The 27,273-nt window shown below is 48.5% G+C and overlaps 1 protein-coding gene across 1 annotated transcript in view; it reads left to right on the top strand.

Moving 5' to 3' along the window:
* Positions 1 to 1,646: 1,646 nt before the first annotated feature.
* The window catches only part of crocc (ciliary rootlet coiled-coil, rootletin), a 115,681-nt gene continuing 90,054 nt past the window's right edge, over positions 1,647 to 27,273 (top strand). The window contains exons 1-7 of the mRNA XM_085966978.1: positions 1,647 to 2,485; positions 3,949 to 4,090; positions 4,681 to 4,829; positions 21,364 to 21,555; positions 21,695 to 21,778; positions 23,592 to 23,692; positions 24,889 to 25,054. Of these exons, the coding sequence (XP_085823104.1) occupies positions 2,426 to 2,485; positions 3,949 to 4,090; positions 4,681 to 4,829; positions 21,364 to 21,555; positions 21,695 to 21,778; positions 23,592 to 23,692; positions 24,889 to 25,054 (894 nt within the window). The 5' untranslated portion in view covers positions 1,647 to 2,425. The remainder of the gene's footprint in view (positions 2,486 to 3,948; positions 4,091 to 4,680; positions 4,830 to 21,363; positions 21,556 to 21,694; positions 21,779 to 23,591; positions 23,693 to 24,888; positions 25,055 to 27,273) is intronic.

The raw sequence follows: 27,273 nt of genomic DNA, 5'->3' as shown, positions 1-27,273 counted from the left end.
GGGTATTTCAGGCCACCTGATGGTCACAGCAAGTGCTGCAGGTGGCAGGAAGCAAGGAACATGCGGCATAGAGTTACCACGGAGACAGACGCATGCAGTTGCCAGGAGGAAATTAAAGTTATGTATCCCCGGCTGCAGAGTGTCTGCCGGGTCCTAGAACCTGCACTAACTTCCTGCAGCTGAGCACAGCCACAGGAAGCTCCAGTTATCCTGCGTTTCAGAGACCCTGGTAATGGGACTGCTCCACAGCCACCGCTGCTCTGTAATGTGTTCTGCTGTCAGTAGAATAGAATCATAGAAATTTACAGCACAGAAGGAGGCCATTCAGCCCATCGTGTCGGTGCCGGCCGAAAAAGAGCTATCCAGCCTAATCTCTTTCCAACTCTTGGTCCATAGCCCTGTCGGTTACGGCACTTCAAGTGCATATTCATGTACTTTTTAAATGCATTCATTTACATTCCTGCTTTTCTGCTTGTTATTTTCTGGTTCTGACTCCCTCTTTTCCACTTTTCTTCTCACAAGTTCCACCCCCTCCCCCCCCCTTTCCCTTCACCCCCTCTCCTGGAAGGTGCTGCCCTGTGATGCAGTACAGGTTCCACAGGGGCCCTCTGGCACACCACACAAGTAGCGACGTGCGAGCCAAGACGGTATCAGTTGGGTATTCAACCGTGGGGGCTATCACAGCCAAATTCGATCAAGTCCTCACCCAACATCCAGACACACACCTCCCAGCAGGTGTCACTGGATAGTGATCACGGCTGATTTGTCTCCTGTATAACCCGGGGCATTAAGGTCAGTTGTAGTTGTCAGCTAACTCAGCACAGACCTGGCCCTGCATGGTTCAGGACCAAACAGGTGGTGCATTTATCAACTGAGCCATTAGAACAGCTAATGCAGCTCAACTAGGGTGGTGCAGCTGTGCATAAAGAGCAAACACCTCGTTCCAAGGCCTGCTGTTTGTGTCTCATCAGTACGGTGCCTAAAAAAAAAGACTTGCATTTATATAGCGCCCAAAGCGCTTTACAGACAATGAAGTACATTTTTGAAGTGTGGTCACTGTTGTACTGTAGGAAATGTGGCAGCCAATTTGCGCACAGCAAGCTCCCACAAACATCAATGATAATATAACCAGATAATCTGTTCTTGCTATGTTGATTGAGGGATAAACATTGGCCAGGACACTGGGGATAACTCCCCTGCTCTTCTTCGAAATAGTGCCCTGGGATCTTTTACGTCCACTTGAGAGAGCAGGCGGAGCCTCAGTTTAACGTCTTATCCAAAAGACGGTACCTCTGACAGTGCAGCATTCCCTCAGTACTTCACTGGAGTGTCAGCCTAGATTTTTGTGCTTAAGTCTCTGGAGTGGGACTTGAACCCACAACCTTATGGCCTTAAGAGGCGAGGGTGCTACCATCTGACCCACTGCTAGACTCCTACCATGTAGTGTTAGAAAAATCAGTGCTGGTCTAGGTTGTGGGGGGAGGAATTTCTACATCTGGTCCAGTGTCTGTTCCATTGTCGTCTGTATTCCCTTGGTGTCTCATTGGGTAGGGATCGGCAGGTTTAAGTACAATCATAACCTCGGCCCCCATTAATTTTTTACCTGTAATTTTTCCACTCCTTCCCCCCCCCCCTTTCCTTTTGTTTCACTCTCCCACCTGGCAGCTATCTCTTGCCCTGCCAGTACACTTCACACCTAATCTCAGCCTATTACCATCTCGTCTGGCTTCGAACACCTTTTATTGTCTCTTCTACTTCTTTTGTCTCTTTCACTTCTTTTGTCCGATCGCAGCCCTGCCTTCGATCTATTTTCTTTCTGTTGTTATTATCAGTATCTGTGCTTGGGTCAAATAATTTCTAAACTTTACAGATCAATGAATCTATAAACCACCTGAATGCTCCTCAGACTTTTAATCTGCATATCAATGTCCATCACACTACAGACCCCCAGACACTAGGACCTTGCAGACTCCCGGAGAAGAGATCCTGTGTCTCTTCCAGATCCTCCCAGTGCCTGTCACATGGACGCAGTGTGTTGGGGGGATTTAAATTAATCCCGGGTCTGACTGCTGTGAGGTGAAAAAAAGCAACAGATTTGCGGACATCGTCTAGTGACGAATACACACGGTCTAGGCATCGAGATTCCTTTTGAGCCACTACAGGGTGTTTACAGAGAGAGAGAGAGAGAGAGCAGGTAATAAAGAGAAAAGAACAAAAGCCAGAGAAAGAAGGAAAGAAAGAACAACGTGCACTCTTCAGACCTCCGAGAAGATCCTGAGACCGACGAGTTGTAATCGGTCAGTTCATTGATTACTGGAGCAGGCTGGTCGAATCACGTTCATTCCCTCCACCCCGACCTGTTCTCCATGGTACAGATTGGAAGCTCCGTTTGAAAGTTTCCCTGCTGTCGTGTCTTGACCTCTCGATGAGCTCATGTGGAGACTTTGCAGCCGAGGAGGGGTACACGCTGGAAACGGTGATCCAGGTCTGTGTGAGCCGAGGAGGGGGAGCGGGGCTGAGCCCAGGCTGCTTCATTCAGCGCTCGTTTTAATTTCATTCTCTGAGGTTTTTTTTATATAGTCAGTCAAGATCCGGGCATGAGACAGTATGCGATAGGAGACAGTTTGGATTCCTGGTCTGTGCTGAGTTCGCTGATGTCGCTAGGTAGGGGAAACATCCTGCCAATGGCTTCATTCTCTTGTCACCCAGTTTTGTCCCTCAGTTTCTCCTGACACCTTGCTGGCTACAGATTCCCAAGGTGAAACCCCTGTACCTGCAGAAGCTGAGAAGGTTTACAATGGAAAAGGGAAGGCTGAGAGGTGACCTTATATCAACAACTTGCATAGAAGCATTCAAGGTCTTAACAGGTGTAGTAGACAAGATAAGCGTCGGTCTGTTTAAGGTAGTCACAGATCCTACAAGAGGACAGCTGTAAATTTAGGAGACGCAGGGTGAAAGGACAGATGAGAGTTAACTACTTTACACAGAGGATGATGAATGGGTGAAGCACTGTCAAGGGAGTCAGTGGGGATGATTTTATTAGCAAATTCAAGAGGGGGTTGGATAAATAATTAGAGGGAAAATTAATGGAGGGATATCGTGCAATGTGATGCATCCTAGACACTGGAACATGTCAGATGGACCTGATGGCCTTTCCCAGTCCTATATACCTTGTCCGAATGGCCACCCTTCATATGTGAGCCCCCATAGTAAGTATCAGCAGAATATTCAACTGCGGGGAAATGACAGCCAAGCCTCACCCATTAACAACACTTTCCAGTACGAGGCACCATATCAGGAGCAGGAGCCCCGGCCAATTGCCCCACTCCCTCTTGTCTTGTCTCGGTTGAGTCAGCATATGCAGTCTAGCTGCACTCCGCCAATTTTGTATGGGATATTTTATGTCCACCTGAGAGAGCAGATGGTTTAACGTCTCATCCGAAAGACGGCACCTCCGACAGTGCAGCATTCCCTCAGTGCTGCACTGGAGTGTCAGCCTGGATTTTTGTGCTCAAGCCTCTGGAGTGGGACTTGAACCCACAACCTTCTGACTCAGTGGCGAGAGTGCTACCAACCGAGCCATGACTGATACAGCCGAGTTCAGCTGCTGCCCAGCTGAGATCTGCTAACTCAGCACAGACCAGGAACAAACCTGTGACCCTGGAGTCCTTATGGTCAGTACCACACCAGGGAGCCAATGTACCAATCTGAGTAACCAGGGGAGCACAGCTTGATTTGGGTGGGATATTTGAGAATATTCTCCCTCAGGTTCCTCCCCTTCAGGGACTCAGTTGTATGGGGGAATTAAGCTTGATCAAGCCTGAATCCACTGCTCCGTGTCAGGAATAGCGGCAGCTTTCAGGAGGGCTGGAATTCCGGAGTAATCGTGAGTTAATCTATGAGTCTCTCCAGTGCTCACTTTGACATGTTTCTCTGTCTCTTTGACAGACATTACAGAGCACGGTGCAGAGTGCAGAGAACGGGAAAGGATTTATATTTCGAGGAGACACTGAGGATTCGCCACTGACTGGTCTTTCTGCCAAAATACGAGAAATCGTCACCAAAAACTTAACGGAGGAGCAGAAATCAGGTAGGGACAAGGAGAAAGAAGAGCCACCGGGATAAATGGCAACCTCCCCACTGCTTCATCCAAACTACAAGTAGTGGTATTTCTGCAACTATAAAGTCAGAGAGTGACCCTTACCCTGCTGAATAAACAGTAACTCAGGGAGTGAGCCTTACCCTGCTGAATAAACAATAACTCCGTATAGTTACACAGGGAGTGAGCCTTACCCTGCTGAATAAACAGTAACTCCGTACAGTTACACAGGGAGTGAGCCTTACCCCGCTGAATAAGCAGTAACTCCGTACAGTTACACAGGGAGTGAGCCTTACCCTGCTGAATAAACAGTAACTCCGTACAGTTACACAGGGAGTGAGATTTACCCTGCTGAATAAACAGTAACTCTACACTTACAGTGAGTAATCCCTACCCTGCTTATTACAGTTATAGATTGCAGAATGCATTAATGTTGTGGTGTACACAGTCCTGCACTCAGTGTCCATCAACCCCAGGAGTTGCTGGAAGTAGCCAGTGCAATCTGTCCGTGCACCACCTTTTGATCCTGTTAATTGACGTTTGTCAGATTTTGATGTTTTCTTGGTTCCCTCTGCTTGTAGCATTGCCCCTGGAGATGACGTCTGTGCTGCCTCTTCAAGAAGAGAATCATATCTTGCAGCAGGAGCTGTCCCGTGTCGAGGACCTCCTGGCTCAGAGCCGAGCTGAGCGGGATGAACTGGCAATTAAATACAACGCCATCAGTGAGCGGGTAGGTGAACCAACAGCACCTGAGGCTTGGCACTGCCTGAAAGAAGCCAACTTTGTACTGGAGACAAGTTTGAACAACACTTGAGGATTAGGCAGTGTTATTTCAAAATATTCAGTGCGAAGAAGACCCAGCCTCTTACCTGCTCTTGTAGCCAAGGCATTTATGTGGCTGGTTCATGGTGACAATAAGCACCAGATTCATGCTGCCCTTGAGGTGGTGGTGGGCCTTCTTGAAATGCTGCAATCCATGTGGTGAAGGAATCCACAGGGCTGTTAGGTAGGGAATTCTAGGATTTTGAGCCAGTGACAGTGAAGGAATGGCGATGTATGTCCAAGTCAGGATTGTGTGTTACTTGGAGGGGAACTTGGAGGTGATGATGTTCCCATGCACCTGCTGCCCTTGTCCTTCTAGATGGTGGAGGTCGTGCGTTTGGAAGGTGCTGTCGAGGAAGTCTTGGCGAGTTGCTGCATTGTGTCACGGTGCAACCACGGTGCACCGGTGGTGGAGGGAGTGCATGTGTAACCTAATGGATGGGCTGCTGATCAAGTGGGCTGCTTTGTCCAAGATGGTGTCGAGCTTCTTGAGTGTTGTTGCAGCTGCACCAATCCAAAAAGTGGAGTGTATTCCATCACACTCCTGACTTGTGCCTTGTAGGTGGTGGAGAGGCTTTGGGGAGTCCGGAGATGAGCCACTCGCTGCAGAATACCCAGCCTCTTGTAGCCATGGCGGGGAGACACAGTAAACAAGCTCTGAAATCAGCTCTATAGAAGTAATAAAATCTGCAGATTGCAAATTCTTCAATGGTTTTTAATGGTGGGGTGTGAAAAGCTGATGCAGTATTGAACTAGACCTCTCTCGCTGGCGCACTCAGCCGCACAGTACTCAGAACAGAGGGTACAGTATGTAAACTATCGAATGATATTAGATTTGGAAGCAGGATTTTGGATGTTGGGGGGTGGGGGGTTGAGATAGACATATTGAATGCCTTTTTTGTTTAATCCTACATTCTGCCCCCAATGTTCTGCAGCCTTTACTTGTAATGATGCTGCCTCTTGCTGTACGTGGGTTCCATAGGCATCGTGAGCTCTCCAGAATCTCATTCCATTTGAACCTGAGTGCTGCAAGCTATTCGAGGGTAACAAGTATCACAGGTCAAACCTGATCTTGTCCTCACCTGATGTCCACAGATGCACTTTCCAACATGGCTCACCGGATAGTTATCCGGAGCAGGAAACCTGCCTGATTTTAGGCTCCTTAACCCAGGGCACTGCCCGGGTGAGATCAACAAATTCAGCACACACCGGAGTTCGAATTTGGAATTCTCCTGGCCTGCGCGGCTCTGTACCACAGCGAGTGCTGCAATTACCCACTGAGACGGGACTTTGCCCGTGTATTTTTATGTTACTGCTTTTAAAAAAAAATGAATGGCCCCAGTGCTCCACTGATGTGTCAGCAGTGGCTCAGTGGTAGAAACATAGAAACATAGAAGATAGGAGCAGGAGTAGGCCATTCGGCCCCTCGAGCCTGCTCCACCATTTAATGAGATCATGGCTGATCATCCAAATTCAGTACCCTGTCCCTGCCTTCTCCCCATATCCCTTGATCCCTTTAACCTTAATAAATATATCTAACTCCTTCTTGAATATATTTAATGAAGTGACCTCAACTGCTTTGTGTGCACTCTTGTCTCTGAGTCAGAAGGTTGTGGTTTCAAGCCCCACTTCAGAGACTCGAGCACCTAATCTAAGATGGCACCTTAGTGCAATACAGAGGGAGCGCTGCACTGTTGGAGGTGCCGTCTTTTGGATGGGGCGTTAAACCAATGCCCTGTGTGTTCTCTCAGGTGGATGTAAAAGTTCCCATGGCATTATTTTGAAGAGCAGCACTCCCCGGTGTCCTGGACAATATTTATCCCTCAACCAAGACCTAAAAAAACATTCTCCAGTCATTATCACATTGTTGTTTTTGGGAGCTTGCTGTGCGCAAATTGGCTGCCGCATTTTCCTACATTACAACAGTGACTACACTTCAAAAAGTGTTTAATTGGTTGTAAAGCGCTTTGGGGTGTCCTGAGGTCGTGAAAGGTGCTGTATAATGCAATTCCTCTGTCCTTTATGTGTTAATCAGACTCAAGTAATGTTGTGTTTCTGACCCTTTGGCCTGGTTTTTGTTTTGAATTTGATCTTTGAGTTCCCTACGCGCTGAAATTTAATGTTGACTCTGGGAGAAGCATTGCAGCAAATAACTGGTTGTGCCCCCATCGGTGAGGTGTCCCAGGCATCAGCACAGGCACGTTGTTTGGGAATGGAAGCTGTGTTTATGCTGCTGTCGCGGATTCATCTCCTGTTAGGAATGTGCTTAGGTTTCAGTAACGAGGCGAATGGTGGCAATGACCCAGGAGCAGACAGCCTGCCTGGGCTTGCCTTTCTTTTTGAGTAACTCAGCAACATGTCTGAACACGCCCCAGAATAGACCCGGGATTCAGCCCCGCTGATTACTTCCAATATAAGGCAGTGGACTGTGATACGCTACACAACACCTCACATTCCAAGCTACTGCAGTGCGTTACAGGCCAGACCAACCCCCAGCCCCCCTCTAAGCTTGAGGTTTCAATTTGGAGTTCCCCATTGGCTCTGTTGATTACTGCATTGCCCAGTGGGGTACTGAGCCATACAGACCAGGAGAGTCCCAGCTGATCTCAGCAGTAGGTTTGGAGACTTGTCGCAAGCCACTGTAACACAAGCACAAAATTGTAAGAGAAGTCACCTACATAATAATAATAATAATAATTCAACTTTATTGTCATTGTACAATGCACAAGTACATGAACAACGAAATGTGATCTTGCAAGCTCCCATGAGTCCAGTACAAATAACATTAACATTAAACGTAAATAGCACCGTCCTGGGAGAAGCAAAGCCGCTGCGTCTGTGCGCACCGCCATTCCATTTCCACCATTCCTCCTGTCCGACAATCTTCAGCCCAACGCCCGGGCCTGCTCACCAGCCGCCCCTCCCGGGGCTCCTTCCGTGACCTTCTCACCAACCGCCCCTCCTCGGGGCTCCTTCCGTGACCTTCTGCACCTGGTCTTCCCTGATGGTCACCCCTCCAGGTACTAACCAGGCCTGGCTCTGCTTAGCTTCCAAGCCACTACATTTCCATAAAACTTGAAGTGGATCTGCAATTGTTCTTAAATACTTTAGCACAAAGTTAGACATTACGCCCGTTTAACCTGAGGTTGAACCAGAGCAATTTACAGCACAGAAGCAGACCATTCGGCCCATCATATCTGTGCTGACGCTTTGATGGAGCAATTCCAAACTAATCCTGCTGCCTTACTCTCTCCCAAAAGCCTTGTATTTTCCCTTGCTTCAAATATTTATCCAATTTTCCCTTAAAAGATGCACTGGGCTCTGCCTCAACCCCTCCCTATAGCAAAGCGTTCCATGCTCCAATGGTCCTCTGCATATAGATTGATTAGGAAGAGGGGATATCAGCCAGGCTCCTGCCCCTGATCATTATCTAGTGACCCCAGCTAGAAAGTGCCTATGCGAGGGCATCGAGCGAGGACGGGATCATGGCTTGGTTGTAAAGCCCGTCTTGATCAAATATCCTGCCCACACTCACAGTCAAGGCTGCAGAATGGCTATGTGCTCAAGGACCAGAGGGTGGCTGGTGCCCGTGGAACCTGGCAAGTCTCACCTTTTAGCAGAGGAGGGAAGAAAATTGATCCAAATTAAAAAAACCTGTAAAGGCGACAGAAGAGTTTTTGTTCAGAGGAGCTTCTTAAAAAGGCACGTTGAATTTTCCTTGTGAAAACTACAGGAGGTTAATACCCTTTAATCCCCTCCCCCAGGCTGCCAGAGAGCTGTGAACCCTTGCTTTATCCCATTAATATTTCCCAGCAATCAGCTGACTTCCTCCACACACTTCCAGTTCCCTCCCCGCCCCCCCCCCACCCCCCATGGCTTGTCACATTGACAAGAACAGCACAATTCTCTGCTTGGTTACCATGGCTGCAGCCACTCAAGGGGGCCACTGACGTTCCAGTGAATAGCGGAGTCTTATTGGTATGGAAATTTCTAGAGGAAAGTAATTTTAAAAAGCTGACCATCTGGGCCTGCGGGGATAAGGTGACAAAAAAATAACCACGAGACCCCGTAGGTTTGATGTTTCTGTGCCATTTGGAAAAGTCAGATTTTGAATTTCTAACAGTTTGCAGCGTGTAGCAGTTTGTCATTAACCGTAATGTGGCTGGGCCCGGGCAGCAGGTAGTTTTCTAATTAAACATAAAAGAAAAAGAAAGACTTGCAATAAATCGCACTTATCACAACCTCAGGATGTCTAATGAAGTACTTTTGAAGTGTAGTCACTGTTGTAATGCAGGAAACGCAGCAGCCAATATGCACACAGCAAGCTCCCACAAACAGCAAGGTGATAATGACCAGGTAATCTGTTTCAGTGATGTTGGTTGGGGGATAAATATTCTCCAGGACACCAGGGATAACTCCCCTGCTCCTCTTCAAAATAGTGCCACAGGGTCTTTTACGCTTACCCGAGAGATCAGACTCGGTTTCATGTCTCATCTGAAAGACGACACCTCCGACAGTGCAGCACTCCCTCAGCACTGCCCTGGAGTGTCAGCCTAGATTTTGTGCTCAAATCTCGGGAGTGGGACTTGAACCCACAACCTTCTTCTTAGAGGCGAGAGTGCTACCAGTGAGCCATGGCTGACACCTTTAAATTGACGGCTCCCTTGATGGTTCGGTGGGTGAATGAAGGTGAATGTTTGATACCGAACTGAGTTAGGTGATCTCAGCCCTGGCCGCAGTTGGGGTGCTACAGTTAGCCACAGTTCCGCTGGGCTAGAGAGGAGGAGAGCCAGCCAGGATTCCTGCTTCTGATCAATGACCAGTAACCCCTGCTGGAAAGTGCGAGTTTGTGGACATTAGATAAGGCCAGCATCAAGTTTGGCTGTGATACCTCTACAGTTGACAGCCTGCTGAAGGACGGTCACTTGGGTGATGTAATGGAGCCCATTGAATTGTACCTCAGCAAGAGTTCAGAACAGGATGGGAGAAACTGCTCCCCTGCAACGCCACCCACCCCCCCCCCCCCCCACCGGCTCCCGCCATCTCCCCCACTCTCCTGAAGGTACCACTGTTATTGGGCTGCAGCTCCTAGGACCCCTCCATTACCTTACCCAAGTGGCCATTCTTCATGGACAGTGAGTGTTGTCAGGATATCCGGCCAGAAACCATCATAGCCAAGCCCGACCCTGTATCCACAAGCCCACACTCTCCATTGCGCGTCAGTCAGTGGATACGGATCGGGAGCAGGAATGCTGGATGATTGTGTGTCCTTCCTTAACTTATCCCGACAGTAGCGCCCTGGCTAGCTCAGTACAGACCAGGGATGGACCCTGGGGCCTCCCCGGCTTATGTGGGCCAGCACCAGCTTGTGCGTTTACACAGCGAGTGTTTCTACTTTGAGAGAACTGGCTTGAATTTTCCTGTTGACTGGGTGGCAAGGCACTGCGGAACCAAATCCCCACTGTCTTCAGGACAAGTATTAAAGGGAGAAACCCGAAGGAAGTAAAGGGAGAAAAAAGGACAGGAAAATTGGAGAAACAACAAGAAAAAATATTAGTACTACTTTGCAGTGGCTCAGCAAATCTATCCAGTGAGTAGTTGAGCCGCATAGAACAGGAAGGTCTCCTAAGGGTTTCTCCGCTGACGATTGAATGATGCACCATGGCACCGAACAAGCAGCCCCCTGAGTCTGGTGCCCAAACCAGACAAATGGCAGGAAACACGCATGCTTCTCTCACTGGCATGTCATTTGCCCGGGTTCATCCACATATGGGTGGGCACATTTTATGCTACCAGGCCCCTCCTCCCGGAAGATGAGAGAGGGATTTGACGGACTGTGTCCCCGCGCACATTTTCAGCCTTGGTTGCTCCACATTTGCTGGAAAACTGGTGGGAGAGGCCTGGAAAACTTAGGCCTCACTGTCAACTTGGAGACATGATGAGTGTAACTGTAACCCCCACACAGCAAGCAAAGCCCGCAGGCGGAAAAGGAAGAATATTTGTTAAGGATCTTTTCACTCTTGCAATTGTGCATCAGTGTAAGCTAGTGCAGTAACTGAATTGGATGAGGCCTGGGCTTGGTACAGTAGGAATAGTCTAGAGCTTGGTGAGGTAGCAGACTGCAGCTGGGAGGTTAAGTCCATCAGCCTGTTTACAACCAGGATCAGGAGCTCTGAGAGCAACAGCAAGGGACTGACTGCCTGAGCAGTTACCATAGAGATGAGCAGAGCTTTTAAACCACAAGAGAGCCTCGCCGTAACATTACAATATGTCTGAATCCCCCGACCCACCCAGGGAGCAGCCAGCACCCCCAGCCAGCACCCCCACAGCCTGAACATCCATCTGCCCCGGGGCTGTATGTGAAGAAGAGAGTTAAGCGGGCAAGTAGCCGGGTTCCTCGGGTCTGAAATGGAGAATTCCGTTGCTATAGAAACCTACATTTACTGGAATGAGGATGTGAAGATGAAGCGAGATTGCTTCTGACAGCAGGAGTCTGGCAGCGATCGAAGAGTCTGTCTGTAATCGAGGGTGTGAGTCAGTGTAATAGGGGAGTGAGTCTGTCTGTAATGGAGGAGTAAGTCTGTCTGTAATAGGGGAGTGAGTCTGTCTGTAATGGGGAGTGAGTCTGTCTGTAACGGGGGAGTGAGTCTGTCTGTACTGGAGGAGTGAGTCTGTCTGTAATGGGGGAGTAAGTCTGTCTGTAATGGGGGAGTGAGTCTGTCTGTAATGGGGGAGTGAGTCTGTCTGTAATGGGGGAGTGAGTCTGTCTGCAATGGGGGAGTGAGTCTGTCTGTAATGGGGGAGTGAGTCTGTCTGTACTGGAGGAGTGAGTCAGTCTGTAATGGGGGAGTGAGTCTGTGTAACGGGGGAGTGAGTCTGTGTATGGGGGAGTGAGTCTGTCTGTAATGGGGGAGTGAGTCTGTCTGTAATGGGGGAGTGAGTCAGTGTAATGGGGGAGTGAGTCTGTCTGTAATGGGGGAGTGAGTCTGTCTAATGGGGGAGTGAGTCTGTCTGTAATGGGGGAGTGAGTCTGTCTGTAATGGGGGGGTGAGTCAGTGTAATGGGGGAGTGAGTCTGTCTGTAATGGGGGAGTGAGTCTGTCTGTAATGGGGGAGTGAGTCTGTCTGCAATGGGGGAGTGAGCCTGTCTATAATGGGGAGAACCAGTGGATGTGTATTTGGACTTTCAGAAGGCTTTCGATAAGGTCCCACATAAGAGATTAGCGTGCAAAATTAAGGCACATGGGATTGGGGGCAAGGTATTGACTTGGATAGAGAACTGGTTGGCGGACAAAAAGCAAAGAGTTGGAATAAATGGGTCGTTTTCCGAGTGGCAGGCAGTGACTAGTGGGGTACCGCAAGGATCGGTCCTAGGACCCCAGCTGTTCACAATATATATTAATGATCTGGACGAGGGAATTGGATGTAATATCTCCAAATTTGCAGATGACACAAAGCTGGGTGGGAGGGTAAGCTGTGAGGAGGATGTCGTGAAACCCCAGTACGATTTGGACAGGTTGGGTGATTGGGCAGAAACATGGCAAATGCACTATAATGTGGATAAATGTGAGGTTATCCACTTTGGTGGCAAAAACAGGAAGGCAGATTATTATTTGAATGGCAATAGATTGGGAGAAGGATAAGTGCAAAGAGACCTGGGTGTTATTGTGCGCCAGTCGCTGAAGGTAAGCATGCAGGTGCAGCAGGCAAATAGTATGTTGGCCTTTGTAGCAAGAGGGTTCGAGTACAGGAACAAGGATGTCTTGCTACAGTTGTACAGGGCCTTGGTAAGACCGCACCTTGAGTATTGTGTGCAGTTTTGGTCACCTTGCCTGAGGAAGGACGTTCTTGCCATGGAGGGAGTGCAGCGAAGATTCACCAGGCTGATACCTGGGATGGCAGGAATGACGTATGAGGAGAGATTGTGTCGATTGGGCTTATACTCACTGGAGTTTAGAAGATTGAGAGGGGATCTCATCGAAACTTATAAAATTCTAACAGGACTAGACAGACTAGATGCAGGAAGGATGTTCCCGATGGCGGGGGAGTCCAGAACCAGGGGTCACAGTCTAAGGATAAGGGGTAAGCCATTTAGGACAGAGATAAGGAGGAATTACTTCACCCAGAGAGTGGTGAACCTGTGGAATTCTCTACCACGGAAGACAGTGGAGGCCAATTCATTAAATATATTCAAGAAGGAGTTAGATATATTTCTTAAGGCTAAAGGGATCAAGGGATATGGGGAGAAGGCAGGGACAGGGAACTGAATTTGGATGATCAGCCATGATCTCATTGAATGGCGGAGCAGGCTCGAAGGGCCGAATGGCCTACTCCTGCTCCTATCTTCTATGTTTCTATGTTTCTGTACTGGAGGAGTGAGTCTGTCTGTAATGGGGGAGTAAGTCTGTCTAATGGGGGAGTAAGTCTGTCTGTAATGGGGGAGTGAGTCTGTCTGTAATGGGGGAGTGAGTCTGTCTGTAATGGGGGAGTGAGTCTGTCTGTAATGGGGGAGTGAGTCTGTCTGTAATGGGGGAGTGAGTCTGTCTGTAATGGGGGAGTGAGTCTGTCTGTAATGGGGGAGTGAGTCTGTCTGTAATGGGGGAGTGAGTCTGTCTGTAATGGGGGAGTGAGTCTGTCTGTAATGGGGAGTGAGTCTGTCTGTAATGGGGGAGTGAGTCTGTCTGTAATAGGGGAGTGAGTCTGTCTGTAATGGGGGAGTGAGTCTGTCTGTAATGGGGAGTGAGTCTGTCTGTAATGGGGGAGTGAGTCTGTCTGTAATGGGGGAGTGAGTCTGTCTGTAATGGGGGAGTGAGTCTCTGCACTGGAGGAGTGAGTCTGTCTGTAATGGGGGAGTGAGACTGTCTGTAATGAAGGAGTGAGTCTGTCTGTAATGGAGGAGTGAGTCTGTCTGTAACGGGGGAGTGAGTCTGTGTAATGGGGGAGTGAGTCTGTCTGTAATGGGGGAGTGAGTCTGTCTGTAATGGGGGAGTGAGTCTGTCTGTAATGAGGGAGTGAGTCTGTCTGTCTAATGGAGGAGTGAGTCTGTCTGTAATGGGGGAGTGAGTCTGTCTGTAATGGGGGAGTGAGTCTGTCTGTAACGGGGGTGTGAGTCTGTCTGTAATGAGGGAGTGAGTCTGTCCAATGGAGGAGTGAGTCTGTCTGTAATGGGGGAGTGAGTCTGTCTGTAATGGGGGAGTGAGTCTGTCTGTAATGCGGGAGTGAGTGTCTGTAATGGGGGAGTGAGTCTGTCTGTAATGGGGGAGTGAGTCTGTCTGTAATGGGGGAGTGAGTCTGTCTGTAATGCGGGAGTGAGTCTGTCTGTAATGGGGGAGTGAGTCTGTCTGTAATGGGGGAGTGAGTCTGTCTGTAATGAGGGAGTGAGTCTGTCTGTAATGGGGGAGTGAGTCTGTCTGTAATGAGGGAGTGAGTCAGTCTGTAACGTGGTTCCAAACAACACACAAAGTTACATTATATACTTATAAAAAATCTAATACTGTACCTACAATGAAACTCAGCTTGAAGAGCTTTTTTCTAAAGTGACCCATCAATCCTATCCCACACTGCATTGACAATCAATTTAATTTTTAAAAATTAATTTGCATTTTACCCTTCCACCAGATACCCTTGTGTTTTCCGTCTGTCACAGCCTTGCTTGCTGTCTCTTATCCCTGTGCATTCTCTCTGATCGCCATGCTGCTCCCAACTATTCCTGCATTTCCAACAGTTATCTCTGAGCTTAAAGTTTCCTTGCAAACACACTATTACCTGGGCCGCTCCCAGACCTCTGATTGTTGTGCTGAATAAGAAGCCACAAAGATCCATGTAAGAGTGTCGGCAGGGATGGGAAGCTCAGTGCAGTGCTGTCAGTCCCGAGGTTTAGAAAGAGTTGTCACTCCAGTGGTTCAGTTGGTCAAAGCATTGCCTCATGTAGTGTCGTGTGGAACCAGAAGGTCCTAGGTTCAATTCATGAACTGTAATGAGCTAGTTGATCTCAGCAGTTGGGACAGATTGACATCTGCACCCCTGGGTCAGGGAGAGGAAAAATCTGCCTAGTTTCCCAATTCTGATTGTTGTCCATTGACCCCCTGTGGGGACTTTGGGAGAGGACAGGATTGGACTTGGCTGTGTTGCTGTTTGAATAGCTTGCTGAATTTCACTGTCCAGACTCATGTGAAGAATGGTCACTTTGATGTCACACAGTGGAGTGAATGTTACGAACATACGAATTAGGAGCAGGAGTAAACCACTCGGCCCTTCGAACCTGCGCCGCCATTCAATAAGATCATGGCTGATCTGATTACTCCACATTCCCGCCTACCCCCGATAACTTTTCACCCCCTTGCTTACCAAGAATCTATCTACTTCTGCCTTAAAAATATTCAAAGACTCTGCTTCCACTGCCTTCTGAGGAAGAGCGTTCCAAAGACTCACAACCCTCTGTGAGAAAAAATTTCTCCTCATCTCTGTCTTAAATGGGCGACCCCTTATTTTTAAACAGTGACCCCTAGTTCTAGATTCTCCCACAAGAGGAAACATCCTCTCCACATCCACCCTGTCCAGACCTCTCAGGATCTTATATGTTTCAATCAAGTCACCTCTCACTCTTCTAAACTCCAGCAGATACAAGCCTAGCCTGTCCAACCTTTCCTCATAAGACAACCCGCCCATTCCAGGTATTAGTCTAATAAACCTTCTCTGAACTGCTTCCAACGCATTTACATCCTTCCTTAAATAAGGAGACCAATACTGTACACAGTACTCCAGATGTGGTCTCACCAATGCCCTGTATAACTGAAGCATAACCACCCTACTTTTGTATTCAATTCCCCTCGCAATAATAAATGTTACTCCCATTGGGAATGGCGCATGCAGCTACTTTAGTTTAGAGTTGTCGGTAGTTGCTTGCTCCGGGTGTTTGAGGTATGTGTGCAAATGTGCAAGGCGTCTGTGTTCAATGATTGTACCCTCGCTGAAGTGCATGTGAGGTGTCTGTGCTCCCTCATTGTACCTTTGCTGTTTCATGTGTTTCTGACCCCAGTGACTATTGTTTCTCTGTCACAGCTGGAGGAGTCCCTGCGCTTGAAGGGCAAAGAGGCAGTAACGAACGCTGATGTGGGTATCCTGAACCCAAGATCAGATGTTGTAAGATGATGTAAAGCAGGGCTTGACAGGGGCTGGAAGAGGTGGATAGCAGGACAAGTATAAGGCTTGGATGTGACAGGCCTTGGGAATAGGGATGGTGGATTTTGTAATTAAAGAAAAGTCTTTGCAATTTCAACTGTCAAAAAGATATTTAACTAAGCTGTCCCTGATTGTTCAGTATTGTCCAATAAGAAGTGTGTGTTTCACTTTAAATTTAATCTTAACGTGAAACTCTACAAAAAAACAGGGTGCTTTTGCATATCACAGAGACCAATGGTGAATATTTCAAAATCCTGCTTATAGAAAACTCCTCCTCCTCCAATGCCCTGTTAGATCCCAGCTTCTATCTGTTGTTCTGTGCATGAGTCCTTGAAAAATCATCTCAACTTATAAAATAGGCAACGAGGTAAAGAAGGCATGTTTCACCAGCAGGGGGCAGTCCACTGAGTATGACCATCCTACAGTGCTTCACCAGCAGGAGGTGCTGTGTCAGCAGTGACACACCTACAATAGGTGCATTATTTTAGCAGCAAGGGGCGCTGCACTGGGAATTATGCATCTGCTGCAGATATTTCTCCAACAGGAAGTGCTACACTGGTGATGACATGTATATAGGTGCTTTGTTTTACCAGCAGGAGGCACTGCACTGACACTGATGAGCTGACAGTTTCACCAGATTACTTTCCAGGTCCCCTGAATAGATTCTTGTAGGAGAATTATAGAATGTTACAGCCCATATACAGGCCATTTGATCCATTAAGTCAACATCATTGTTTTTCTCTGCATTAACCACCGTCTAATCCCATTCTCCTGCTCGCTCCCCATGCACTTTAATATTTCTCCAATTCAAGCTGCTTTCTAATTCCCTTTAAAGGAATTTATGGACTCTGTTTCAACAACAGGCGTGGCAGAGAATTCCACATTCTAACCACCCTCTGTGTAAAGACATTTTTTTCCACATTCCCCTCTAATTCTTTTTGTGATTGTCTTAAATTTGTGCCTCTGATTAGGGATACCTGTAGTTTTGTGGCTTATAACACCATGAACCAATTCTTGTAGAATCCCTTGCATCAGCATAGAGAGGAGACTGCCATCCCATCCGCCAGAGCTCGATCTAACTGGAGGTTCCTGAGCTGAAAGGACAGCTCTTAAGCAGTGCGCCACCCAGCCCCTTATTGACCTTAATTACTTCACTGGCAGCAAGCACACCACCCTCACTGGTGAAACGCGCTGCGCCCTGTGTTTGCTGTTAGATTGGTTGACATTTTAGTTCTGGTGATTTTTGTACATTCTTCTTTTTATTACTGTTGTCAAGTTGTTGAACTGTTTGTGCCTCTGATTAGGGATACCTGTAGGAGGCAGAGCAGGCTCGATGGGCCGTATGACCTACTCCTGCCCTTATTTCTTATGTTCTTATGCATTGATCTAAAGGCGCAATTGGCAAATGCACCGTCCATTGTTTAATTGAACACTACAGACCAAGAAGGACCTGGTTCCATCTTGGCCTGTGCTGATTTAACTGACATCATCCTGGGCGGTGATATGTGCTGTTGCAATTCTTGCCTTGGTGTCTCTGTCAGGGTTGCTGTCACGGGGCCGTGTAGACACGGGGCCGTGCTGTCCGGGCGAGGCTGGTTCTGGACCCAAGTGCAGACAGACGAGGCGAGAAGCAGATATGCAGTCTAAAATAACAGTACTTTACTAGAATCACACAGGTAAACAGTTACAAAACATAGGAGCTCAAGACAAGCTACCACATAGGCAAATGGCTAGTCAAGATAGGAACTCAAGACAAGCTACCGTGAGGCAACCGGCTTGTCAAGACTGAGCTCAAGACAAGCTACCACGGGGCAACCGGCTTGTCCAAACTGAGCACCTTATCAAGACTGAGCAACTTGTCAGCACCTTGTCAAGACCGAGAACAAAGGGAAAAACCACAGAACTTAAATACAAGCAAAACATAACACAGATAAACAGTTATAGACATAGGAGCTCAAGACAAGCAACCACTAAGGCAACCGGCTTGTCAAGGCAAGCTACCACAGGGCAACAGGCTTGTCGAGACTAACTCCCTTGTCAGGACTGAGCCCAGAGAGAAGAAACCACAGAACTTAAATACCAGCAAAAACAGGTGAAACCAATAAACCTGATAAAAGGCAGTTAAATAATAAACAGGAGAAACAAGTAACAATTAACAAAGGGAAACAAACAAGTGAAGGTGCCATCTAGGGGTTACTGAAGGAACTGACCGGCACCCTCACAGTCTCTTGGTTATGGAAGGGGTGGGAGGTTGAAATCAGCCAGAATTTCCACTCCTAATCCCTATCAAGTGATTTACACTCGAAAGTTCTTGTCATGGACTTTGGGTGAAGACAGGCTTGGGTGTGGCTACTGACATTTACAAAGCACTTTTAACGTAATACGACATCCCAAGGCACTTAGGCAAAAACAGACGCTGAGCAATAGTGGAAGAGGTAGAGGAAGTGACCGAAGTAACAATTGAAGAGGTAGGTTTTGAGGAGAGTTGAAGGAGGAGTGAGCAGGTGCAAGGTTTAGAGACAGAGTTCCAGAGACAGATCTGCCAATGCAGGTGGAATGGAAGAAGAAGAGGGAATGCAAAGGTGGCCAGGGGCGGGAGAGCAGAGGGCATGCACTGGCATGTAGGCTTGGAGGAGGTTGCAGATGCAGGAAGGGCAAGGCTGTGGATAGATCTTTAAACAAGGACTTTGAATTCAATGCATTGGGGAATGGACAGCCAGTGGAGATTAGTGACGACGGAGGTGATAGGGGACTGGGACTTAGTGCAGGATAGGATGCAGGTGGTGGAGTTTTGGACGATAGCTTCTGTAGAGTGGAGCTTGGGATTGGGGAGGTGAGAATTAGAGAAGTTAATGCTGGGGTGACAAGGATGTGAAGGAGGGTTTTGGTGCCAGTGGGAGTGAGGTAAAATCAGAGGTAGACGATGTTGCGGACAACTTGCTGATGGACAGGATAAGGGGGTTGAGGCTCAAACAGGACACCAAGTAGCCTAGACACTCACCGTCTAGACTCACACATGAATGGGCAGTTGGGTCAGGTACTGGCAGCAGGGCCAGCTCCCATTGCTGGCCCTGTATCCTAGTAACAGTAACAGGAGAGAAAGTGGTGAGGGCGGGGGAGGGGGGGGAACTAGAGGGCGAAAAGCAATGTAAAATAGTTATAGAATCCGTGAGGGTTTAATGGTATGGCGAACTCACCACAACTTTATGAAGAAAGTTCTCTATTTTCTTCATGGAGTTATACTCTGAGGCTTTGATGACAAGAATATAGATGTAGAAATCAACCTTGGGGAGGGGGATATGTAGGATATTGCATCTGGAACTAAGAGGCATTTGGTAAATTGGGAGACACCTGAGATTCAAATATCACTCCAGGTGTGGGAGGGATGTGGAGACTCTGATAGCCACGAAGGAGCGATCGCATTACTGTGCATCCACTGAAAGACGGCTTGTAATAGAAGAGAGACACCGCCCCATTTAACAGATGGCTGTCAGCTAGTTGCATTGCCTCTGGCTGGGTTGAGGTAACATTAAGTTTTCTTTTTGGCACAAGCTGAAACAGCCAATCAGCTGGAGCTTGGAGGGGCCAGGGGCCAAACGTCTGAATGAAGAACTGATAAAGAAGAACCAGATGGTAAGAAACCGCGTTGGCTACTGATGGGGCCAACTGACCTTCCTGTGGCAGTCAGGGGTCAAGGTCTGATTATCTACACTGATGAACATAAATGGATGTCTTATCGTCATGGCAATATTCAGTTTGCCAACATGTCTCGTTAAATTGTGCTGGGCCGCATAGACCAGGAAAGTCTCAGGTTCAGTCCCTGGTCTGTGCTCAGTTAGCTGATTCTGTGCAACAGTAGGGTTGCTACACTTGACCTCAGTGTCCCTGGATTAGGGAAGGGGAAAATCAGGCAGACTTCCTGCTCTCCTGATCACTGTCCGATGGTTGCTGCTGAAATATGCATGTGTGTGGATGTTCGTTAAAGACAGGACCGGGCTCTCGTGATGCCCTTCACACCTGAAACATAACCACCTGGCTGAGGTACAGGAGGGTGGTTGGTATCTGTGGAACTTGCACCCTGCAAGAGTCAGCACCTTCGGAAGGGGTAGGAGAAAGGAAAGTTTAAAAAAAAACTACCTCAGTAATAATCACACCAGGGGACCGAACTATGTGGAGAAAGGGGATTTCTATTTTTTTAGTACCTCATTAACATTTCAGAAACTCCCCACAAAAATTGGGCAAGTGGCAGCTCTGTCTGGACACCTCCGCCCCGCCCCCCCGAATGGACACTGCCGCCTCTCCCCCCCCCCCCCCGAATGGACACTGCCGCCTCTCCCCCCCCTGAATGGACACTGCCGCCTCTCCCCCCCCCCCCCCGAATGGACACTGCCGCCTCTCACCACCCCCCCACTGAATGGACACTGCCGCCTCTCCGCCCCCCCCCGAATGGACACTGCCGCCCCTCCCCCCCGCTCCACCCCTCCCCCCCCGCTCCACCCACCCCCCCCTCCACCACCACCCCCCTCCGAATGGACACTGCTTACTCTAAAATGGAGATTGGCTACCTTGACCACAAGTTGCTTGGCTCCAGAATCTTCATTGTCCTTTATTCAACCAGTTACTTATTATTTTGTCAAATTTTGCCAGATAATACTCCTGTGAAGCGCCATGGGACATTTTACTATGTTAAAGGCGCTATATAAATGCAAGTTGTTGTATTTATTTATTACCTCTTTGTGATTTCAGCTCCCTCTCCCCACTCTCCCGGTAGCTCAGTTGGTGAATGGACTGCTCAGTGTTGTACTGAGTCATTTAGACGAGGGAGGGCCCAGATCCGATGCCCAGACTGTGCAGAGTTAGTTGCTCTCAGCCAGAGCAGCAGTGGGAACGCCTCTGGTGGGCAGTGGGCACACCATCCTGACATGGATTGGGTCAGGATTGGGCTTAACTGTGATGCCCCTGACTTGAGTAGCACGCCAGCACTCACTGTCCAGGCCCACGCAGGAAGACTGGTGACTTGGGCAAGACACCGGAGGGCGTGTGGGACTGTATCCCACCCAAAGTCAGCGCCTTGAGGATGGGGCGGAGATAACTGGGAAACAGAACTCCCATTCTGACTGTGTTGTCACACTCGTCCATGGGATGGAACGGACCAGTAACAATTTTGTTACCAGATCTGTCTGTAAGTAGAAAATGGAACTGTCCGAGGTGTTCTTGTTCCAGCCTTGACTGATGCCTGTAGCTCTCTCTGTCTCTTCACAGCTGGAGCAGGCCCTGAGGCTGGAGACAGGGGAGAGGGAACGCGAATGTCTGGAAAACAAGAGCCTGGCGCAGCAGAACATCGAGCTACGTCGGCGACTGGAGGAGGAACAGGCTTCATATAAACGCAAACTTCAGGCCTACCAGGAGGGTCAGCAGCGACAGGCTCAACTCGTCCAGAAGCTTCAGTCCAAGGTAATTATGGGATTAACGCGGTGCATTATGGGAATGGACCAGTGCATAATGAACTGCGACACGGGCCTGTGGGACTTGGTGCATTTGTGGGGTTGTGCTTGTGCATATTGGGACTGACGCTGTCTGCTTCAAATGGCAGGTCCTTCAGTACAAGAAGAAATGTGGCGAGGTGGAGCAGCAACTGATGGAGAAAGCCACAGAGCTGGAACAGCACCGACTGACGGTAGGTGGGAGCATCAGCGCAGTGGGGGAGGGGCTGTTCCAACTCACTCTATCATTTAATACTTTGCTCCCCCCCCCCCAATAATGTGCAAGGTACCCAGAATTTGTGTGTTACCGCAAAGCAGCTGCCTTATCGTGGAATGGGCCTGTTTAGAGTAGTTGGGCGGTTACCATGGTGATGGGGCCTACCTGAGTTAATCCACCGTGTGGAAATTGTTTCCCCAGCTCTGGGCGAGGGGTCTGTCTGCTGCAATTCTATATAGGAGCAATGATTTTCATTGTTTCTTCTTTAATATCTGAGAGCTTTTTATATGTAGATCAAATATTTTAAAGCCTTTTATTGAAAAAATTAGGCATTTTGGTGGGTTTTTTTCATCTTTAGAGGGTAAATACCATCCTGGCACCCCAAGGATGCAATGATCTAATTACTGTGAAAATTAAAATTTCGGACTTGCAAACACACTCGGTCCTTTTAATGGATGGGGATTAGATTCCGAGGCCTGACTCCATCGCAGATATCCAAAGGAGTGAGAGGATTACTGGTGGATTTAGGACTTCTTTCTGTGATATCCTAAGATGCCTTGCGGCTGACTCCGATCCCTACTGGGGCCTCACTAACACTGTGAGGAGATGAATTGCTTAGCTTGTAAAGTTGGAAATGCATTCATGGAGATTTTCTCTGGTCGGTGTTTCAAAGAAACATAGAAACATAGAAGATAGGAGCAGGAGTAAGCCATTCGGCCCCTTGGGCCTGCTCCGCCATTCAATGAGATCATGGCTGATCATCCAAATTCAGTACCCTGTCCCTGCTTTCTCCCCATATCCCTTGATCCCTTTAGCCTTAAGAAATATATCTAACTCCTTCTTGAATATATTTAATGAATTGGCCTCAACTGCCTTCTGTGGTAGAGAATTCCACAGGTTCACCACTCTCTGGATGAAGAAATTCCTCCTCATCTCAGTCCTAAATGGCTTACCCCTTATCGTTAGACTGTGGCCCCTGGTTCTGGACTCCCCCGCCATCAGGAACATCCTTCCTGCATCTAGTCTATCTAGCCCTGTTAGAATTTTATAAGTTTCAATGAGATCCCCTCTAATTCTTCTAAACTCCAGCGAGTATAAGCCCAATCGACCCAATCTCTCCTTATACGTCATTCCTGCCATCTCAGGTATCAGCCTGGTGAATCTTCGCTGCACTCTCTCCATGGCAAGAACATCCTTCCTCAGATAAGGCGACCAAAACTGCACACGATACTCAAGGTGTGGTCTCACCAAGGCCCTGTACAACTGCAGCAAGACATCCTTGCTCCTGTACTCGAATCCTCTCGCTATGAAGGCCAACATACCATTTGCCTTCTTAAACGCCTGCTGCACCTGCATGCTTACCTTCAGTGACTGGTGCACAAGGATACCCAGGTCTCGTTGCACTTCCCCTTCTCCCAATCTATTGCCGTTCAGATAATAATCTGCCTTCCTGTTTTTGCCACCAAAGTGGATAACCTCGCATTTATCCACATTATACTGCATTTGCCATGCATCTGCCCAATCACCCAACCTGTCCAAATCATACTGGAGTTTCTCAGCATCCTCCTCACAGCACACACGCCCACCCAGCTTTGTGCCGTCTGCAAACTTGGAGATATTACATCTCGTTCCCTCGTCTAGATCATTAATATAAATTCGAAGCGCGGAACACAGAGGAAGTCTTCCTGAATGTGTTCACCATGCAATGACACGACAAACAGCGCGGCTCACCCACCCCCCGCAGTTTCTCCATCTCGTATTAATCAAAGTCTATGATGCACTCTTCACAGAGCCGCCTGGACGCCGCAGAATCACGACTGCGGCAGTCTGACGAGGAGCAGAGCAACGAACTGGAAAACACCCTGATCCGACTGGAGGAGGAGCAGCAAAGGCACGTGGGAGCATGACATCATTCTGACCCGGAAAGGAGGGCCCCCTGTAAATATTCCCAATCCTAGGGACCCCCTGTAAATATCCCCACAATTCCAGGGACCCCCTGTAAATATCCCCACAATCCCAGGGACCCCCTGTAAATATCCCCACAATCCCAGGGACCCCCTGTAAATATCCCCACATTCCTAGGGACCCCCTGTAAATATCCCCACATTCCTAGGGACCCCCTGTAAATATCCCCACAATCCCAGAGACCCCCTGTAAATATTCCCACAATCCCAGAGACCCCCTGTAAATATTCCCACAATCCTAGGGACCCCCTGTAAATATCCCCACAATCCTAGGGACCCCCTGTAAATATCCCCACAATCCCAGAGACCCCCCCTGTAAATATTCCCAATCCCAGGGATCCAGTGTAAATATTCCAAATCTCAAGGACACCTATAAAAATCCCCACAATCACAGGGACCCCTGTAAATATTCCCACAATCCCAAGGACACCTATAAAAATCTGCAAAACCTCAGGAACCCTCTGTAAATATTCCCACAATCCCAGAGACTCCCTGTAAATATTCCCACAATCCCAGGAGCCCCCTGTAAATATTCCCAATCCCAGGAACCCTCAGTAAATATTTCCACAATCCCAAAGACCCCCTGTAAATATTCCCAGAATCTGAGGGACCCTAATACTGTAGTAGCTGCAGTGTGACAACAATTTCTCTTGGCTCTTGGTAATAGTATATTTAGTAAAACTCCAGATATTTGCACTCTGCTGCTGTAATCCACATTTTTAATGGGTGTTTTATGGGTAAGTTTCCTTTTTTTCCTGTAAACTTTCTCCCCCTGTTTATTCACCCAGCCTGACATCTTCGAGTGTGCTGCCCCCCCGTCAGACCACAGCCAATGCCACCCTGTAAGTGGGCACTGGGAGGTGCCAGAGATTGCCTAGGCATGACTTAGCATTGATGTTCCAGGCCTCAACGCGCCCCTCCCCCATCCCCCCATCCCCACCACCGCCCCTTTCTGCCCCAGGCTCTGACAGTCTCCACTGCACCATTCCTTGCTTGAAAAGTTCAGACCAGGAATTGATTGCCTGATCCAGCTCTGTGGCATTAGTTTGCTCTTTTGTGCTGTACTGGAAGTGGTGACCTGAGCCGCCTGGTCTGGTTTAATGTACTTGTGCTCTGGTTATAGAAGTGCCAGCCTCACCCAAGTGAACTCCATGCTCCGGGAACAGCTGGACCAGGCAAACTCGGCCAACCTGGCCCTGAGTGAGGACATTCGCAAACTGACTGCCGACTGGACAAAGGCGCGGGAGGAACTTGAGCAGAAGGAGGTGGAATGGAGACAGGAGGAGGAGGTACCGTGCGACACAATTCAGCGACACCCAAGCTCACGTCAGCATTTATAATATTTCTGTATAACTCAGTCAGACTCGGACACTGCTGATTATATTCAGGGCACTGCATGGGTTTATATTTGTTAGACCAAGGAACAGTGGATTATAGCGAAGACCCACTCAGGAACAGTGAGATATACCCACTGGGAACAGTGGGTTACAGAGGAGAATCACTGGGAACAGTGGGTTACAGAGGAGAATCACTGGTAACAGTGGGTTACAGAGGAGACTCATGGAGGAATAGTGGGTTACAGAGGAGAATCACTGGGAACAGTGGATTACAGAGGGGAATCACTGGGAACAGTGGGTTACAGAGGAGACTCACTGGTAACAGTGGGTTACAGAGGAGACTCATGGGGAATAGTGGGTTACAGAGGAGACTCACTGGGAACAGTAGGTTACAGAGGAGACTCACTGGGAACAGTGGGTTACAGAGGAGACTCACTGGTAACAGTGGGTTACAGAGGAGAATCACTGGGAACAGTGGGTTACAAAGGAGACTCACTGGTAACAGTGGGTTACAGAGGAGACTCACTGGGAACAGTGGGTTACAGAGGAGACTCACTGGGAACAGTAGGTTACAGAGGAGACTCATGGGGGAATAGTGGGTTACAGAGGAGACTCACTGGGAACAGTGGGTTACAGAGGAGAATCACTGGGAACAGTAGGTTACAGAGGAGACTCATGGGGGAATAGTGGGTTACAGAGGAGAATCACTGGGAACAGTGGGTTACAGAGGAGAATCACTGGGAACAGTGGGTTACAGAGGAGAATCACTGGGAACAGTGGGTTACAGAGGAGAATCACTGGGAACAGTGGGTTACAGAGGAGACTCATGGGGGAATAGTGGGTTACAGAGGAGAATCACTGGGAACAGTGGGTTACAGAGGAGACTCATGGGGAATAGTGGGTTACAGAGGAGAATCACTGGGAACAGTGGATTACAGAGGGGAATCACTGGGAACAGTGGGTTACAGAGGAGACTCACTGGTAACAGTGGGTTACAGAGGAGACTCATGGGGAATAGTGGGTTACAGAGGAGACTCACTGGGAACAGTAGGTTACAGAGGAGACTCACTGGGAACAGTGGGTTACAGAGGAGACTCACTGGTAACAGTGGGTTACAGAGGAGAATCACTGGGAACAGTGGGTTACAAAGGAGACTCACTGGTAACAGTGGGTTACAGAGGAGACTCACTGGGAACAGTGGGTTACAGAGGAGACTCACTGGGAACAGTAGGTTACAGAGGAGACTCATGGGGGAATAGTGGGTTACAGAGGAGACTCACTGGGAACAGTGGGTTACAGAGGAGAATCACTGGGAACAGTAGGTTACAGAGGAGACTCATGGGGGAATAGTGGGTTACAGAGGAGAATCACTGGGAACAGTGGGTTACAGAGGAGAATCACTGGGAACAGTGGGTTACAGAGGAGAATCACTGGGAACAGTGGGTTACAGAGGAGAATCACTGGGAACAGTGGGTTACAGAGGAGACTCATGGGGGAATAGTGGGTTACAGAGGAGAATCACTGGGAACAGTGGGTTACAGAGGAGACTCATGGGGAATAGTGGGTTACAGAGGAGAATCACTGGGAGCAGTGGGTTACAGAGGAGAATCACTGGGAACAGTGGGTTACAGAGTAGACTCATGGGGAATAGTGGGTTACAGAGGAGACTCACTGGGAACAGTAGGTTACAGAGGAGACTCACTGGGAACAGTGGGTTACAGAGGAGAATCACTGGGAACAGTAGGTTACAGAGGAGACTCACTGGGAACAGTAGGTTACAGAGGAGACTCATGGGGGAATAGTGGATTATAGAGAAGACCCACTGGAACAGTGGGTTACAGAGGAGACATACTGGGGAATAGTGGGTTACAGAGTAGACACTTGGGGGAACAGTGAGTTATAGAAGAGAGGCACTAGGCGTCAGTGAGATACAAGGGAGACCTGATGTGGAATAGTGGAGAGACAATGGGGAATAGAGGAAAATCAAGTAGACACACTGGGGAATATTGGGGAAAGGGGCATATGGACGAGGGAACACACTCTGATATACCCTTCAGTGTAACACTCTCTGATATATCCCATGCCCTCACTGTAACACACCCATACAGCCCATTTCACCCACTCTCTGATATACCCTACATACCCTCACTGTAACACTAATATACCCCATT

Source organism: Somniosus microcephalus, chromosome 25 (assembly GCF_052327205.1).
Source record: "Somniosus microcephalus isolate GS21.2 chromosome 25, FLI_Smic_1.0, whole genome shotgun sequence".
Taxonomy (NCBI): Eukaryota; Metazoa; Chordata; class Chondrichthyes; order Squaliformes; family Somniosidae; genus Somniosus; species Somniosus microcephalus.
The sequence above is the reverse complement of the archived record's forward strand: the minus strand, read 5'-3'. Positions and strand labels throughout refer to the sequence as shown.